Genomic DNA, 19,030 nt, shown 5'->3' with positions numbered 1-19,030 from the left:
TAAAGCGTTTGACAAAGTCCCTCATGGTAGGCTGGTGAAAAAGGTTGGATCTCATGGGATAAAGGGGGAGGTGGCTAGATGGGTGGAGAACTGACTTGGTCATAGAAGACAGAGGGTGGTAGTGGAAGGGTCTTTTTCCAGCTGGAGGCCTGTGACTAGTGGTGTTCCGCAGGGCTCTGTATTGGGACCTCTGCTGTTTGTGATTTATATAAATGATCTGGAAGAAGGTGTAACTGGGGTGATCAGTAAGTTTGCGGACGACACAAAATTGGCAGGACTTGCAGATAGTGAGGAGCATTGTCAGAAGCTACAGGGGAAAAGCTTCCCACTGTTCACCCTATCTATGCCCTTCATAATTTTATACACCTCTATTAGATGTTCACGAGGGGTCATAGGTTCAAGGTGAAGGGGGGGAGGTTTAACACAGATATCAGGACATATTTTACAGAGGGTGGTGGGGGCCTGGAATGCGCTGCCAGGCAAGGTGGTGGAGGCGGACACACTGGGAACGTTTAAGACTTATCTGGACAGCCATATGAACTGAGTGGGAATGGAGGGATACAAAAGAATGGTCTAGTTTGGACTAGGGAGCGGCACGGGCTTGGAGGGCCGAAGGGCCTGTTCCTGTGCTGTATTGTTCTTTGTTCTTTTGTTGACTCAAGAACAGCTTCTTCCCTGCTGCTGTCAGACTTTTGAATGGACTCACCTTGCATTAAGTTGATCTTTCTCTACACCCTAGCTATGACTGTAACACTACATTCTGTACTCTCTTGTTTCCTTCTCTATGAATGGTATGTTTTGTCTGTATAGCGCGCAAGAAACAATACTTTTCACTGTATGTTAATACATGTGACAATAATAAATCAAATCAAATCATTTAGCTTTATTCTACAGGCAGTTGGTATGTCTGGGAGGAAAACAGCTCAGATGCTGGAAGAGCAGGATAATTACTCATTGTAACCTTGTAAGTGGCTATGTTAAATAGAGTTAACGGGCTTTGTTTACTTAAGTTCTCTTGAGATTTCTGATTGAGTGATTGACAGGGTCATGTGATGTGATTAATGTGCAAGCCTGGGTCTGCAGCAGAGAGAAAAAACTTTTGCAGAAAGCAGTTTAGTTTGCAGCTGAAGCTTGGTTGAAGTTAAAATTTTGCGGGCTTCTGAGACTCACTCTCTCTCTCTGAAAGCTCCAAGACTGTTAACAAGTATTAAAGCTACTTTGCCTGGGTTTGCTAACTGTATTTAGTTAAAAGTGAAATTGCCTTAAACATGAATGGGGCTTAGTTGGAACTGGAACAGTGATAAGCTAGAAAGTAAAGTTGCTTCCTTAAATTTTTAAATATTGTTTAACTGGTTAAGCTGATTAATTTGTTAGAGTTATATTTAAACTTGTTATTAAATGAAGTTTATTTCACGATAAAAGACCCATACTTTGTCAGTGGAGAGAAACATCCTTTGTTCACATTTATGCCAAATAGAAAAATTGTTGGTGTCTAGTCTGGCTTCCTAAAGTAACTTGGGGTCGTGGTCCAGCACCCTGACAGCTTGCATGCATGCCTGTTCATGTGCCTGCGTGCAGGTGTCTATTTACACAGATGTCTGAGAGGGGGAGGAGAATGGAGGATGGGGGCAGCAGGATAGGATTAGAGGAATACAGTCCCATGTTAAGAAAGTGGGAGGTCGCACAGGGACGAATCAGGTTACAGGAGCTCGGTGGGTGTTTGATGGGGAAAGCTGGGAGTGGAGTAAAGATGGAGGGTGCATGGTGAGGACTAGGGTTATTGCATCTCAGTCAGTGTATGAGGAACCCTATCTCTAGACTCAGTACCTGGGAAACTCTGCGATTCAGCCATTTTCCGCAGGGTTCTGTCAATGATTCTTCGGCCACGGTGAAGTGAGGAAAGAAAGGCAGCTTCATTCTCATTAATCGTGTCCATAATCTGTAGGGAGGAACAACAGCATGACACCACTGCATGGGGGGAGGTGCCTGGGGTCAAGACAAAAGCTTGACGTCACAAGGGAGAGGCGGAGAGGGTGGATGGGCGGGGAGGACAGGCAGCGGGGAGCAGGGTAGTTTGGGGGGTGGGGGAGGAGAGAACTGTGTGACGCTGGAGTTTAGGGGAGGAGGAGAGAGTGTGTGTGACGCTGGAGTTTGGCAGCGGCGGCGGCAGTGTTTGGTGGTGGTGGGGGGTGGTGGGGGTGAGAGCTGTGTGACGCTGGAGTTTAGGGGAGGAGGAGAGAGTGTGTGTGACGCTGGAGTTTGGCAGCGGCGGCGGCAGAGTTTGGTGGTGGTGGGGGGTGGTGGGGGTGAGAGCTGTGTGACGCTGGAGTTTGGGGTGTTGAGGAGGAGAGAGTGTGATGCCAGGTCTGGATTTCCCATCATCCCCTCTTTCCACACATACCTGGGTTGGGTCCTGCTTTAATTCTGGGTAGGCATCTCCCTGGAACAAAGGCAGAGCACAAAATCAGTCCATTCCAGGCTGCGCTCCTTCATCAATCCTGGTATCTGTCTCCAGTTAGACTCCTCCTGGGTTAATCCTACAGTCGTCTCCAATCAGCTGCTGCACTCCCGGTTTAATTCAGGAGTCCATTTCCAATCAGAGACTGACACTCTGCAGAATTTCCAAGTACAACTCCTGGTATGGAGACCAAGAAGTGGAATTACCACTGCTCAGTCCAAAGCTCCCCGAGCTCTTCATCTTCCCCCAGCTTCTTGAGCAACAGCTTCTGTCTGTCAACTGCCCCCCCCTTTCCCATAAGCCATTGGATTATCATCCAACATGAAGATCAGTGGTGATATGAAAGATGGCGTTTTAAGCGATGAACCCAGAACATTATTCCTAGCTATGAAAAATTAAAAGCCACTAAAGCAGGACTAGATAGATTTACACTTCAGAAGAAAAATTAAAGACAAAATTGCGGAAGCTGCACTACAGATTTAGAAGTTGAGGAATCCACCAAAGTGAATGGAAACCAATGGCAAGACCCCAGAGTAACACAGTAAAAAAAGCCTGCTCAGACGGAAACAGATGAGGGAAAAAACAAAAAATGCAAGTTCCTGAGTGACACAGAGTGACAAATACTGGAGAGTTCTCAAGACAGTGAGTAAAAGACCCTGAGTAATGTAGAGCCCAAGAACTTGGTCAGTTTACAAAACGGTGAATGATACTTATAGAAAAGTGACCTTACATCATAAATAGCCCCCCAGAATGAGGGAGACAAAAGACCCTCCCCAACCAGAGAAGAATGAGAGACAATATAGACCTGTACTCCAGAATGAGGGAGACAATAGACCATCCCCAGAACAAGGGAGACAAACCATTCCCCCACCCCCTGAGCAAGGGAGACAATAGGCCCCTCCTCCAGAACGAGGGAGACAGAAGTTTCCCCCCACCTCCTGAGCGAGGGAGACAATTTTCAAGTAAACCACAAGATGGCTGCCGACCATGTCAATGCAATGAAAGACAAACAGGTAAATCTGTTGGACTTTAACCTGGTGTTGTGAGACTTCTTACTGTGTTCACCCCAGTCCAACGCCGGCATCTCCACATAATGCAATGAAATGCAGTGGTTCAAGAAGGCAGCTCACCACCACCATCTCAAGGGCAATTAGGAATGGGCAATGAATGCTGGCCCAGCCAGTGATGCCCATATCCTTTGAATTAATTAAAAACTGTACATATACACCAACGTCTATATTCCTGTACCCCTTTGGAGTTTCTCCTTTTGGATTATACTGTTTTTTCATATTCTTCCTGCCAAAGTGAATCATCTCACAATTCTCTGCACTGAACTTCATCTATCACTTGTCCGTCACCAACATGTCCTTTTCAAATTCAAGACTCATCACAGTTGACACCATTTCTAACCTTTGTATCATTCGCAAATTTTGAAATCATGTCCTGAATACAAAGCATTAATATATATTAGGAAGAGTAAAAGACCCAACACGACGCCTGTGGAACTCCACTACAAACCCTCCTCCAATCTCAAAAACTTCATCAATACTCTCTGCTTCCTTCACTCAGTCAATTTCTTATCCAAGTGCCTTCTTTTCCTTTTGTTCCATGAGCACGAATTGTGCTCACAATCTGCACCCTTTCAATCTTTTCCACATCCTTCCTGTAATGAGGCGACCAGAACTGAGCACAGTACTCCAAGTGGGGTCTGACGAGGGTCTTATATAGCTGCATCATTATCCCCGGACTCCTAAACTCAATCCCTCGATTGATGAAGGCCAGCACACCATACGCCTTCTTAACCACCTCCTCTACCTGCGGGGCCGATTTAAGAGTCCTGTGTGGCACAGTTTCAAATGCCTTTTGAAAATCCATATGCGCTACATAGACAGCATTTCCCTCATCAACTTTCTCTGTTACCAGTTACTAAAACAAACTTAGTTGTAGAACAAAAAAAAAGTACAGCACAGGAACAGGCCCTTCGGACCTCCAAGCCTGTGCTGATCATGATGCCCTAACTAAAAACTTAGAAAGCAGTGGCAGGATCAGACAGAGTCATCATGGATTTAGGAAGGGGAAAGCATGCTTGACAAATCTGTTGGAATTCTTTGAAGATGTAACTTGTAGAGTTGACAAGGAGGAGCCAGTTGATGTGGTATATTTGGACTTTCAGAAAGCGTTTGACAAAGTCCCGCACAAGAGATTATCGTGCAAGATTAAAGCGCATGGGATTGGGGGAGCTGTATTGAGATGGATAGAAAACTGGTTGGCAGAGAGAAAACAAAGAGTAGGAATTAATGGGTGCTTTTCAAATTGGCAGGCAGTAACTAGTGGAGTGCCACAGGGATCGGTGCTGGGACCCCAGCTATTCACAATATATAATAATGATTTGGATGAGGGAACAAAATGTAACATCTCAAAGTCTGTGGATGATACCAAGTTGGGTGGGAGGGTGAACTGTGACGAGGATGCAGAGATTCTTCAGAATGATCTGGACAGGTTGGGTGAGTGGGCAAATCAATGGCAGATGCAGTATAATTGGGATAAATGTGAGGTTATTCACTTTGGAAGCAAAAACAAGGCGGCAGATTTGTTGTGGATAGGTGGAGGGATGTCAGAAGCTGCAGCGTGACATAGATAGGATGCAAGACTGGGCGGAGAAGTGGCAGATGGACTTCAACCCGGATAAATGTGTAGTGGTCCATTTTGGCAGGTCAAATGGGATGAAGGAGTATAATATCAAGGGTAAGACTCTCAGCAAGGTAGAGGATCAGAAGGACCTTGGGGTCCGGGTCCATAGGATTCTTAAATCGGCCTCGCAGGTAGAGGAGGTGGTTAAGAAGGTGTATGGTGTGCTGGCCTTCATCAATCGAGGGATTGAGTTTAGGAGTCGGGAGATAATGATGCAGCTTTATAAGACCCTCGTCAGACCCCACTTGGAGTACTGTGCTCAGTTCTGGTCGCCTCATTACAGGAGGGATGTGGAAATGATTGAAAGGGTGCAGAGAAGATTTACAAGGATGTTGCTTGGATTGGTTGGCATGCCTTATGAGGATAGGTTGAGGGAGCTCGGTCTTTTCTCCTTGGAGAGACGAAGGATGAGAGGTGATCTCATAGAGGTGTACAAGATGTTGAGAGCTATAGATCGGGTGGATTCTCTGAGGCTTTTTCCCAGGGCTGAAATGGCTGCTACGAGAGGACACAGGTTTAAGGTGCTGGGGAGCAGGTACAGAGGAGATGTCAGGAGTAAGTTTTTCACTCAGAGGGTGGTGGGTGAGTGGAATCGGCTGCCATCAGTGGTGGTGGAGGCAAACTCGATAGGGTCTTTTAAGAGACTTCTGGATGAGCACATGGGACTTAATAGGATTGAGGGTTATAGGTAAGCCTATATATAAGCCTAGGTAGGTAGGGACATGACCGACGCAACTTGTGGGCCGAAGGCCCTGTTTGTGCTGTATTTTTTCTATGTTCTATTACTACCTGAATGGCTGTAAATTGGGAAAGGGGAGTGTGCAGCAGGACCTGGGTGTCCTTGTGCACCAGTTGCTGAAGGTAAACATGCAGGTGCAGCAGGCAGTAAAGAAGGCAAATGGTATGTTGGCCTTCATTGCGAGAGGTTTCGAGTACAGGAGCAGGGATGTTGTTGTTGCAACTATACAGGACTTTGGTGAGGCCACACCTAGAGTATTGTGTGCAGTTTCGGTCTCCTTTTCTGAGGAAGGATGTTCTTGCTCTCGAGGGAGTGCAGTGAAGGTTTACCAGGCTGATTCCGGGGATGGCGGGACTGATGTATGAGGAGATTGACTAGGTTAGGATTGTTTTCGCTGGAGTTCAAACAAATGAGGGGGATCTCATAGAGACTTATAAAATTCTAACAGGTCTAGACAGGATAGACGCAAGGAGGATGTTCCCGATGGTGGGGGAGTCCAGAACCAGGAGTCACAGTCTGAGGATTCAGGGTAGACCATTTAGGACAGAGGTGAGAAGACATTTCTTCACCCAGAGTGGTGAGCCTGTGGAATTCATTACCACAGGAAGTAGTTGATGCCAAAACATTGAATGCATTCAAGAGGCGGTTGGATATAGCACTTGGCAAATGGGATCAAAGGGTATGGGGAGAAAGCAGGATTAGGCTATTGAGTTGGATGATCAGCCATGATCTTAATGAATGGCGGAGCAGGCTCGAAGGGCCAAATGGCCTCCTCTTGCTCCTATCTTCTATGTTACTATGTTAAACTAAAAAAAACTTCTGCCCTTACTCAGTCTGTTATCCCTCTAGTTCCTCCCTATTCATCCCGATGCCTCTTAAATGTTGCCAATGTGCGTGCTTTCACCACCTCCTCTGGCAGAGCGTTCCAGGCACCCACCCCTACGTGTTTGAAAAACCTCCCCCGCACATCGCCCTTAAACTTTCCCTCTCCCACCTTGAACCTGTGGCCAATTGTAATTGACGCTTCCACCTTGGGAAAAAGCCTCTGAACATCCACCCTATCTATGCCTCTCATAATTTTGTAGACCTCTATTAGGTCTCCCCTCAGCCTCCATCTTTCCAGTGAAAACAATCCTAGTTTAAAATCCCTGTTTTTAAGGGATTTATGTTTGTATTGGTAAACATTAGGTTTAAGTGGGTTTAATTTAATGTTTCTGTGCTTGAAATGAAAAACCTATAGTTCGTTTCATGTGTGGGGGTTTGTGTTTGTGGGAAACTGTGTTTCTACTGTACACAGAGGGGGTTACAGTGTGAGTGGTTCCAACTGTGTTTCTACTGTACACAGAGGGGGGTACAGTGTGAGTGGTTCCAACTGTGTTTCTACTGTACACAGAGAGAGTTACAGTGTGAGTGGTTCCAACTGTGTTTCTACTGTACACAGAGAAGGTTACAGCGAGTGGTTCCAACTGTGTTTCTACTGTACACAGAGAGGGTTACAGCGTGAGTGGTTCCAACTGTGTTTCTACTGTACACAGAGAGGGTTACAGCGTGAGTGGTTCCAACTGTGTTTCTACTGTACACAGAGGGGGGTACAGTGTGAGTGGTTCCAACTGTGTTTCTATTGTACACAGAGGGGGGTACAGTGTGAGTGGTTCCAACTGTGTTTCTACTGTACACAGAGAGGGGTACAGCGTGAGCAGTTATGTCCTAAATAGGTTAGGGGTTGTGTGTTTTACGCAAAAAGAAAAAGATATTGTTTGCACACGTGGATTCAAAATAACAACAGCAGTAGGAGCTGTTACAGAGTACAAAATGAAACTAAGCAGGAGCCTGTGAAACACCCCAATGACATCATCATCAAATCATTCAACCAGTTCTTAAACAATCACACATCTTTATAAATATATAAGAGTAACTAGGCTGGCAGAAGTAGCAGTGGTTGCTTCGCAACTGGGGGCCTTTTATGGTAGAAAGGTTTTTTTGAGTTTAGCTTTAGCTGGAAATATTGCAGTTGGCGACAGGACACTGGGGAGTAAACATCTATCAACTCTGCCAGAAGACAGGACAAGGGAGCTACAAAGAGCAGACATTCAATGAACAAGAAACAGTCCAAATAACTAGGGAATTGGGGCAGAAAGAACATCTTAAGACTGAAGTTAAGAGAACAGAGACCAAGATATCATTCAGGAGATTCCAAGGTGAAAAATAAACAAAGTTAAAGAGACAATTGTGGGAACCAGATTTAAAGTGGGAAAACAGACTCAGGTAAATCAAAAGTCTGAAGTCATGTTAACAGCCGTCTGGGAATCAAGAATTAAAGTAATTATGAACGGTTTGTACAGTAGGTAAGACACAGAAATCCTAAAGGGAGAGTTGAAAATTTTGGATTCTGAATTTGCTAAACATGGAGCTGAAGCTTTGTTTAAAAGAGTCATTTGGAAAACCTAGACTGGATTTCAGAAAGCAAACTACTGGTAGAAAACACTGTTGTGAAAGAAGATTTCAAAGTACGTTTTCTGGGAGTGGAATTTGGAAACTCTCATGTGACAAAGGGTCATCTGGACTCAAAACATCAGCTCTTCTATCTCCTTACAGACGCCGTCAGACCTGCTGAGATTTTCCATCATTTTCTCTTTTGGAGTGAGGGGAAAGCGTGTTGAGTAGTGGCATCATGCTGGAGTTGGTAGAAATCACAGAATCCTACAGTGCAGAAGGAGGCCCATTTGGCCCATCAAGTCTGCACCGGCCACAATCCCACCTCGGTCCTATCCCCATAACTCCATGCATTTACCCTAGCTACACCCCCTGACACTAAGGGACAATTTAACCTGGCCAATCCACTTAACCCGCACATCTTTGGACTGTGGGAGGAAACTGGAGCACCCGAAGGAAACCCACGCAGACATGGGGAGAACGTGCAAACTCCACAAAGACAATGACCCAAGCCGGGAATCGAATCCAGGTCCCTGGCGCAGAGAGGCAGCAGTGCTAACGACTGTGCCGCCCATGGCTGAGGATGGTGGAATGGTGGAGGATGATCCTTTGAATGCAGAGACTGGTGGGGTGAAAAGTGAGGAAATGGGGGACCCTATCCTGGTTCTGGGAGGAAGGGGAGGGAGTGAGAGCAGTGGTCCGGGGAACGGTTAGACATGGTTGAAAGCCCTGTCAACCACAGTGGGTGGAAAACAACGATTGAGGAAGAAGGAAGACATATTAGCAGTGCTATTTTGGAAAGTGGCATCATCAGAACAGATGTGGCAGATGTGAAGGAACTGAGAGAATGGGACTGAGTCCTTACAGCATGTGGTGTGTGAACAGCTGTAGTCAAGGTAGTTGTCTGAGTCAGTGGGCTTGTAATGGATACTAGTGGACAATTTATCACCAGAAATGGAGACAGAGAGATCAAGGAAGGGAAGAGAAGTTCAGAGATGGACGATGTGAAAATGATAGAGGGCTGGAAATTGGAAGCAAAACTTCGAAGGTCCAGACAAGAGCATGACGTGGCACCGAAATAGTCGTCGATGTACTGATAAAGGAGTTGTTGGAGGGGGCCGAACTAGGAATGGAACAGGGAATGCTCCACATAACCCATAAGAGACAGGCATAACTGGGACCCATGTGGGTACCCAAGCCACACCTTTAATTTGGAGGAAATGAAACAAGTTAAAGGAGAAATTGTTGAGTGAAAGTACCAGTTCAGCCAGATGGAGAAGAGTGGTGATGGATGGGGATTGTTCAGACTTCTGTTCGAGGAAGAAGTGAAGAGCTTTGAGGCCATACTGGTGGGGAATGGAGGGCTTGGACTTCTATGGGTGAGGAGGAAGTGGTTTGGGCCGGGGGATTGGAAGTTGCGGATATGGTGGTGAAGGGCATTGGAGGAATCGTAGATGTAGGTGGGAAGGGACTAGACAAAAGGAGAGAGAATGGAGTCAAGATAGGAGGAAATTAGTTCAGTGGGACAGGAACAGGCTGACACGATGAGCCTACTGGGGCAGTCCTGTTTGTGGATTTTGGGAAGGAGGTAGAAGTGGGCTGTCCAGGGTTGAGAGACGATGAGGTTGGAGGCTGTGGAGGGAAGATCTCCAGAGGAGATGAGGTCATTGACAGTCCTGGAAGCAGAGGTTTGATGTTCAGTGGTGGGGTCATGGTCCAGGGGGTGGTATGAGGAAGCATCCGAGAGTTGGCCCTCAGCCTTTGTGAGGTAGAGGTCTGTACACCAGACAACAACAACACCACCCTTGTCGGTGGGTTTGATGACAAGGCCAGGCTTGGACGCAAGAGAGCGAAATGCAGCAAATTCAGAAGGAGACAAGTTAGAGTGGTTAAGGGGAGCGGAGAAATTGAAACAGCAGATGTCAAGCCAACAGTTCAAGTGAAGGGGGAATGCTAGAATGGGTGAAAGGATCTGCTGAACGGGCAGAGGACTCCCGCCCAGAGAAGTGAGCACGGAAACGAAGGCGGCAGAAGAAAAGTTCAGCATCATGTTGAGCCCAAAATTCGCTGAGGTGAAGACATAAGGGTACGAAGCCGAATATATCTCCTCGCTCTCCTCAGTCTGGGCAAGACCTTCCTTTGTAAAGACAGATGCAAGTATTCATTTAATACCTCTGCTATTTCCCCTGCCTCCATGTGCAAGTGTCCTTTTTCATCCCTAATCGGCCCCACTCTTTCTTTTAACACCCTTTTCTTATTTATATGCTATGTTAGCTGGCAGTCACTTTTCATACAGATACCTGGGTACACGTGCACCTGAAAGTTCCACTCCAAGTCACTCACTTGAAAATATTTCACCATTCCTTCAATGTCGCTGGGTCAAAATTCTGGAACTCCCTCCCTAACAGCACAGTGGATGTACCTACCTACACCTGCAGCAGTTCAAGGTGGCAGCTCACCACCACCTTCTCAAGGGCAATTAGGGATGGGCAATCAATGCTGGTCTAGCCAGTGATGCTCACATCCCAGAATGATTTATTAAAACTCCTTGCTTTTCTTACTAGTTTTTTCACTTCCTCTCTGGTCCTTCTATATTTAGCCTGATTCTCCATTGTATTTTCCACCCAATATCTATCATACATGCACTTCTTCCTTTTTATCTTCACCTCTGCGTCCTCGTTGTCCAGGGCTTATTTGGATGTATTTGTCCTACCTTTCCCCTCCATTGACATTTCCTGTAATAAATTTTCTTTGAAGGTGGCCCATTGTTCGGCCAACATCTTTTTTTTGCCAACATTCAATTCCAGCTCACTCAGCTCAAATGCATTTGCATTCCATCGCATTTATCTTCCCCCAATTAATTATCCCTACTCTGGATTGTTCCTTGTCATTTGCCATGGTCAACATTATGATACAATTGTCAGTGTCCTTAAATGCTCTCCCACTGATATTGGATTCACTTGGGCCAACTCATTCCCCAGAGCCAGGTCCAAGAGTGTCTGCCCTCTCACTCTCTCTCTCTCGGAACGGAAGCATACTGCTGCAGAACATTATCTTGAGCACACTCCAGGTACTTACAATCGCTTTGTTCCTTTGTACTATCATCATCTCATGCCATATTTGGATAATTGAAGTTCTCCACTATAATTCTGGTACTAAGTAAACAGACTTGAGATGGGTGAGAAGGGATAGCAAGTAAAGATTGTATTGTAATACTCTGTTGGAAAGGTGGAGAGTTTTCTTGGAGAAGAAAGGGGAATGTTGCAATATTGCATACATGCAAGCAGGAGAGAAAATGGCTGGGTTTGAGGGCAGTGAGGAGATTGATCACTGATTTCACAATCCAGGATACAAAGGTTGAAACTTAAGCAACAAACCTCATTGAGCAGCCCCCTCCTTTTAGAAGCCCCACCCTGGTAGAGCACGGTCTTTAATGCCCCCGAGCCCTGAGCAGAGGTCACCCAATCCAAATTCCTACTACCCTTCAAAATCAGGATTGTGATAATCTGCAGCATCAGGGCAGTTATTCCCTGAAACAACCAAGATTTACATCGTTCTCACCAGAATCTCCACAACCGTCGGCACCAAACTCGCTAGAAGGCCAGGTGGTGCCCGCAGAACCTCAACAGAAAACCTCACAGCTCGGCGGAGAATCCGACGTAAGACCAGCCTAAAAACCGACAACAAATCGATCAATATCATTGTCTGGACTTTAACTGGAGGGAGTGAAGCTTTTCCTGGGACATTTCCTCCCCCACACATGATGCCCTCTCCGACCCCAACAATTTTTCCCAAGCCCCCAAGACGGCCCCCTAACATCCCCCATGACGACACCTCATTCACCCCCCCCACCCCACCCACTCCCCACCCCCACTACCTCACCCCCCCACCCCACCCCCCCCCACCTCCACCCAGCCCACCCCCACCCCCCCTACCCCACCCCCACCCCCCCACCACCCACCTACCCCCACCCCCAGCCCACCCCCCACACTCAACCCACCCAACCCCCCCCCCACCCCCAGCCCCCCACCCAACCAACCCCACCCCCAGCCCCCCACCCCCCTCCCCACCACCTCCCCACCCCCACCCTGCAATGTTAGTTCCAGTTTAAACTCTAGGGACTCACGGAGCTCCTGTCATTCCAGGATAGAGGCCATCAGCGATGCAGACAGTCAGAGTACGGATATGATCAGCAAGCACGCGATACGCCATGTCCACAGAGTCAGTATCCATCACCCCCACCAAACCTCGATATTGAGGGGCTTTGGATCCCTGGAGAAACATCCAAACCAATAAATGTTCACAATGCCAGAAATCAATCTCCTTTGCACACCAGCTCCACTCAGTGCCGCCTCTGCACTCTGCTCAGGGTGTGTGGGCCTCATTCCACTTCAGAAGGCTTCCTCCCCTCGCCCAACCATGGGGAAACTGGACATCCCGGGAATTCACCCTCCTCCCTCTACCCGAGCTACCAAAACAGGTCAAAAAGCTAATAATTCTGCAGCTCCTGACTCCCCAAAGCCTGCCCTCCATCTACAAGTCACAAGTCACGAGTGTGATGGAATACTCCACTTGCTTGGATGAGTGCGGCACCAACAACACTGAAGAAGCTTGACACCATCCAGGACAAAACAGCCTGGGGTTAATTGTTACCCCTTCCACAAACATTGAATCCCTCCGCCACTGACAAACAGTGGCAGCGATGTGTACCATCTACTGCAGGAACTCACCAAGGTTCCTTAGGCAGCACCTTTCAGACCCACAACCACTACTAGAAGCAAGTACCTGGGAACACCACCACCTGGAGATTCCCTTCCAAGTCACTTGCCATCCTGACTTGGAAATATATCGCTGTTCCTTCACTGTTGCTGGGCTAAAATCCTGGAATTGACTCCCTAAAAGCACTAAGGGTAGACTCATGGTAGGTTGGTGCAAAAGGTTGGATCTCATGGGATAAAGGGGGAGGTGGCTAGATGGGTGGAGAACTGGCTTGGTCACAGAAGACAGAGGGTGGTAGTGGAAGGGTCTTTTTCCGGCTGGATGCCTGTGACTCGTGGTGTTCCGCAGGACTCTGTATTGGGACCTCTGCTGTTTGTGATTTATACAAACGATCTGGAAGAAGGTGTAACTGGGGTGATCAGTAAGTTTGCGGACGACACGAAAATGGCTGGACTTGCAGATAGTGAGGAACATTGTCAGAAGCTACAGAAGGATATAGATAGGCTGGAAATTTGGGCAAAGAAATGGCAAATGGAGTTCAATCCAGATAAATGCGAAGTGATGCATTTTGGTAGAACTAACGTAGGGGGGAACTATACGATAAATGGCAGAACCATAAAGGGTGTAGATACGCAGAGGGACCTGGGTGTGCAAGTCCACAGATCCTTGAAGGTGACATCACAGGTGGAGTAGGTAGTGAATAAGGCATATGGCATGCTTGCCTTTATAGGACGGGGCATAGAGTATAAAAGTTGGGGTCTGATGTTGCAGTTGTATAGAACGTTGGTTCGGCCGCATTTGGAATACTGCGCCCAGTTCTGGTCGCCCCACTACCAGAAGGACGTGGAGGCTTTAGAGAGAGTACAGAGAAGGTTTACCAGGATGTTGCCTGGTATGGAAGGGCTTAGTTATGAGGAGAGATTGGGTAAACTGGGGTTATTCTCACTGGAAAGACGGAGGATGAGGGGTGACCTAATAGAGGTGTATAAAATTATGAAAGGCATAGATAGGGTGAACGGTGGGAAGCTTTTTCCCAGATCGGTGGCGAAGTTCACGAGAGGTCATAGGTTCAAGGCGAGGGGGTGAGGTTTAACACGGATATCAGAAGGACACATTTTACACAGAGGGTGGTGGGGGCCTGGAATGCACTGCCGGGCAAGGTGGTGGAGGCGGACACACTGGGAACGTTTAAGACTTATCTAGATAGCCACATGAACGGAGTGGGAATGGAGGGATACAAAAGAATGTTCTAGTTTAGACCAGGGAGCGGCGCGGGCTTGGAGAGCCGAAGGGCCTGTTCCTGTGCTGTATTGTTCTTTGTTTGTTTACACCTCAGGGATTGCAGCGGTTCAAGAACGGAGCTCATACGGTGGCACAGTGGTTAGCAATGCTGCCTCAAAACGCCAGGGACCCAGGTTTAATTTAGGGCTTAGGTCACTGTCTGTGTGGAGTGTGCACGCTCTCCCAGTGTCTGCGAGGGTTTCTTCCGGGTGCTCCAGTTTCCTCCCAGTCAAGACATGCTGGTTAGGTGCATTGGCCATACTAAAATTCTCCCTCAGCATAGCCAAACAGGGACCAGAGTGTGGCGATTCGGGGATTTTCATAGTAACTTCATTGCAGTGTTAATTTAAGCCTATTTGTAACACTAATAAACTTTAAAAACACCACCACTTTTTGAAGGGCAAGTAGGGATGGACAATAAATGCTGGCCTAACCAGAGATGCCCACATCCAAAGAATGATTTTTAAAAGTCCAACCCAAACCCAGCTCGGGAAACCTCCCTCGCCCACCCCGCATATGCCCTTCCCTGCGCTCAGGTTGAGTGGTCTGCTCCTGTTCTTACCCTGTGAATGGCATCTAGAATGGGAGTGAAGAGGTCAGTATCGTAATTCGATTGTTTGCCTTGCAGGACAGTAACCAATCGCTCGAGCCCCATGCCAGTGTCAACGCAAAGCTGTGGCAGAGGGCGAAGGTTGCCATCGGCCTCCCTATAGGAGAAAAAAAAATTCCCCTACACTATACAAATTACCATTCTCGGAAAGATACAGCACAGGATTAGATACAGAGTAAATTTCTCTCTACACTGTCCCAATCAAACATTGTACCTATCAAACATTCCCAGGACATGTACAGCACAGGATTAGATACACAGTAAATTTCTCTCTACACTGTCCCTATCAAACATTCCCAGGACATGTACAGCACAGGATTATATACACAGTAAAGCTCCTTCTGCACTGTCCCCATTGTTCAGATACCATGTTAGAAACCCAAGGTATATTATGAAGTCAGACTGGACCCCAACAATTTGCTATTTTTAGTATTAACGTGCGGATATGATGTTTAACCCCAGGCGCGATTCTACTGACACACTAGGGAGCTTTTATCAAAACAAATTTTAACAACACAGTTTAACTATAGAAATTAATTAGTTTAACTATAGAAATTAATAATACTTAAACATGACAAGATACAATTCTTAACTGCTCACCTGACCCTTTGAGTTCCAATTCAACTAATATTCCACATAGACTTAAACCACATCTTTAAAATTAGTTAGCAAAACACAGATTTACTTGTTTGTCTCAAGTTAACAGTCTTGGAGCTTTCACCTCTGCATAGATACAGACGGACACCTGTTTCTTCTGGCAGTCTAGACAACAACTGCTTATTTTAAAAATTAAAGTGAAACTGTTTTCCCTGCAAGCCGAGTTCCTCCATTAAGCAGATGATTCTTTCCCTGTCAATCAACCTAAACATAACACTACCCTGATAGCCCAGGGGAAACCAAAGTAAGAAGAGAACAAAGAACAATACAGCACAGCAACAGGCCCTTCGGCTCTCCAAGCCCGCACCGCTCCCTGGTCCAAACTAGACCATTCTTTTGTATCCCTCCATTCCCACTCCGTTCATGTGACTTTCTAGATAAGTCTTAAACGTTCCCAGTGTGTCCGCCTCCACCACCTTGCCCGGCAGTGCATTCCAGGCCCCCACCATCCTCTGTGTAAAATACGTCCTTCTGATATCCGTGTTAAAGCTCCCTGCCTCTCACCTTGAACCTATGACCCCTCGTTAACGTCACCACCGACCTGGGAAAAAGCTTCCCACCGTTCACCCTATCTATGCCTTTCATAATTTTATACACCTCTATTAGGTCACCCCTCATCCTCCATCTTTCCAGTGAGAACAACCCCAGTTTACCCAATCTCTCCTCATAACTAAGCCCTTCCATACCAGGCAACATCCTGGTAAACCTCCTCTGCACCCTCTCTAAAGCCTCCACGTCCTTCTGGTAGTGTGGCAACCAGAACTGGGCGCAGTATTCCAAATGCGGCCGAACCAACGTTCTATGCAACTGCAACATCAGACCCCAACTTTTATACTCTATGCCCCATCCTATAAAGGCAAGCATGCCATATGCCTTATTCACTACCTTTTCTACCTGTGACGTCACCTTCAAGGATCTGTGGACTTGCACACCCAGGTCCCTCTGCGAATCTACACCCTTTATGGTTCCGCCCGACGTTAGTTCTACCAAAATGCATCACTTCGCATTTATCTGGATTGAACTCCGTCTGCCATTTCTTTGCCCAAATTTCCAGCCTATCTATATCCTTCTGTAGCTTCTGACAATGTTCCTCACTATCTGCAAGTCCAGTCATTTTCGTGTCGTCCGCAAACTTACTGATCACCCCAGTTACACCTCCTTCCAGATCGTTTATATAAATCACAAACAGCAGAGGTCCCAATACAGAGTCCTGCGGAACACCACTAGTCACAGGCATCCAGCCGGAAAAAGACCCTTCCACTACCACCCTCTGTCTTCTGTGGCCAAGCCAGTTCTCCACCCATCTAGCCACCTCCCCCTTTATCCCATGAGATCCAACCTTTTGCACCAACCTACCATGAGGGACTTTGTCAAACGCTTTACTAAAGTCCATATAGACGACATCCACGGCCCTTCCCTCGTCAACCATTCTAGTCACTTCTTCAAAAAAACTCCACCAGATTAGTGAGGCATGACCTCCCTCTCACAAAACCATGCTGACTATCGTTAATGAGTTTATTCCTTTCTAAATGCGCATACATCCTATCTCTAAGAATCCTCTCCAACAACTTCCCTACCACGGACGTCAAGCTCACCGGCCTATAATTTCCTGGGTTATCCTTCCTACCCTTCTTAAATAACGGGACCACATTAGTTATCCTCCAATCCTCTGGGACCTCACCTGTGTCCAGTGACGAGATAAAGATTTGCGTCAGAGGCCCAGCGATTTTATCTCTCGTCTCCCTGAGCAGCCTTGGATAGATTCCATCAGGCCCTGGGGATTTGTCAGTCTTTATATTCCCTAAAAAACCTAACACTTCCCCCCTTGTAATGGAGATTTTCTCTAACGGGTCAACACTCCCCTCCGAGACACTCCCAGTCAACACATCCCTCTCCTTTGTGAATACCAACGCAAAGTATTCATTTAGGATCTCCCCTACTTCTTTGGGCTCTGAGCATAATTCCCCACTTTTGTCCCTGAGGAGTCCGATTTTTTCCCTGACAACCCTTTTGCTCCTAACGTATGAATAAAATGCCTTGGGATTCTCCTTAATCCTGTCTGCCAAGGACATTTCGTGACCCCTTTTTGCTTTTCTAATTCCTCGTTTGAGTTCTTTCCTCCTTTCTTTGCATTCCTCCAGAGCTCCCTCCGGCATTAGTCCTGCTTAAATAAACACTTCAAATACTTATCCTGTTCTCCCAACTCCTAATTTTAAAAGATTTCTTAGACAAGACAAACTGGCACCCTGCAAGACAGATCTGAAGTCTAAACATGTCCCTAATAAAAAACATGATATACATATATTTTATCACACCATCAAACACTCCAAGGAAAGGTACAGCACGAGGTTAGATGCAGCGTAAAGCTCCTTCTAAACTGTCCCCAACATACACTCCCAGGTCAGGTACTGTGCAAAGTTAGATACAGATTAAAACAATTTATAGTAAGTATGCTTGGGTTTGCTAACAGTATTTAAAGTGGCATGTGAGTCGAAGGGGGGGTGTTGCTCATTTGGAACTGAAATAGTGATAAGTTAGAAATTAAAGTTGTTTCTTTTCATTTTTCAAACTGTTGCTCAAATGTTAAAAGTTAAGCTCCATCATGTTGTTAGACTTGTATTTAAACTGTGTTATGAATAAAGCTTCTTTTCATAAAAGATCCATAATTTGTCTGTAGCGAAGCATCCTATCCTCACATTTATACCGCAATAGAAAAATTGTTGGGATTTGTCTGGCTTCATAACATACCTTGGAGTTCAGGTCATGGACTCTGTCAAAAGCAACACACCAATTAGATACAGAGTAAAGCTCCCTCTACATTGGCCCCATCAAACACTCCCAGCACAAGTACAGAATGGGGTGAGGCACATAGCTCATTTATACTCTCCCCATCACACTGACCTGTTGTACTGCATGAAGACCAGGTTCCAGATCTCCACGAGCAGTGGATTGCCTCTGTTGACCTGTGCCGCTGCTCCTCTCCCTACCCCATGATCATAGTGTATCTCAGTACATGGTCCACATGGCCCCGTCTCTCCCATCTCCCAGAAGTTATCAGCAAGACCAAATGGAAGCACATGGCTAGGGTGAACTCTGCGGGGAAAAATACATAAAACAATATGAGGGTGTCTGTTGAACTCTGATCATGATGGGCCTTTTGACCCAGGTAATTGTTGACCCTCAGTTCGGTGTGTTTAGGTTCCAGTCCTCATGATGTCACTCAGCAGTGTTGAAGACAATGTGGAACAGCATAGGCAAGTGCCAACAATCTGCTCTCACTTCCACTCAAGTCTCCCCTCCACCCTCATCAATCCCCTCATTCATGTATACACTGGACATCACAGTCAGACTGTAAAAGTGGGGAATTTGGTAGAAATAGAACCTTCTGTTAAGTTGCTGTGTCACACTAAAATTTAGTTTAACTTTTGAAATTTAACTTTAA

At 46.5% G+C, this 19,030-nt stretch overlaps 1 protein-coding gene across 3 annotated transcripts in view; it reads right to left on the bottom strand.

The window, feature by feature from the left end:
* Positions 1 to 19,030, bottom strand: part of aars2 (alanyl-tRNA synthetase 2, mitochondrial (putative)) — a 149,509-nt gene that overhangs the window by 103,305 nt on the left and 27,174 nt on the right. For all 3 annotated transcript variants that reach the window (XR_013497728.1, XR_013497729.1, XM_078212113.1), the window contains exons 4-9: positions 18,490 to 18,681; positions 14,884 to 15,028; positions 12,448 to 12,593; positions 11,883 to 11,991; positions 2,402 to 2,440; positions 1,828 to 1,939 (exon numbers count right to left, since the gene is read on the bottom strand). Coding sequence is in view for 1 of the 3 variants with exons in the window: in XM_078212113.1 (XP_078068239.1) it covers positions 1,828 to 1,939; positions 2,402 to 2,440; positions 11,883 to 11,991; positions 12,448 to 12,593; positions 14,884 to 15,028; positions 18,490 to 18,681 (743 nt within the window). In the remaining 2 variants the exon portion in view is untranslated. The remainder of the gene's footprint in view (positions 1 to 1,827; positions 1,940 to 2,401; positions 2,441 to 11,882; positions 11,992 to 12,447; positions 12,594 to 14,883; positions 15,029 to 18,489; positions 18,682 to 19,030) is intronic.

This window comes from Mustelus asterias, chromosome 5, assembly GCF_964213995.1.
Source record: "Mustelus asterias chromosome 5, sMusAst1.hap1.1, whole genome shotgun sequence".
NCBI lineage: Eukaryota > Metazoa > Chordata > Chondrichthyes > Carcharhiniformes > Triakidae > Mustelus > Mustelus asterias.
This window is presented reverse-complemented; position numbering and strand designations above follow the sequence as displayed.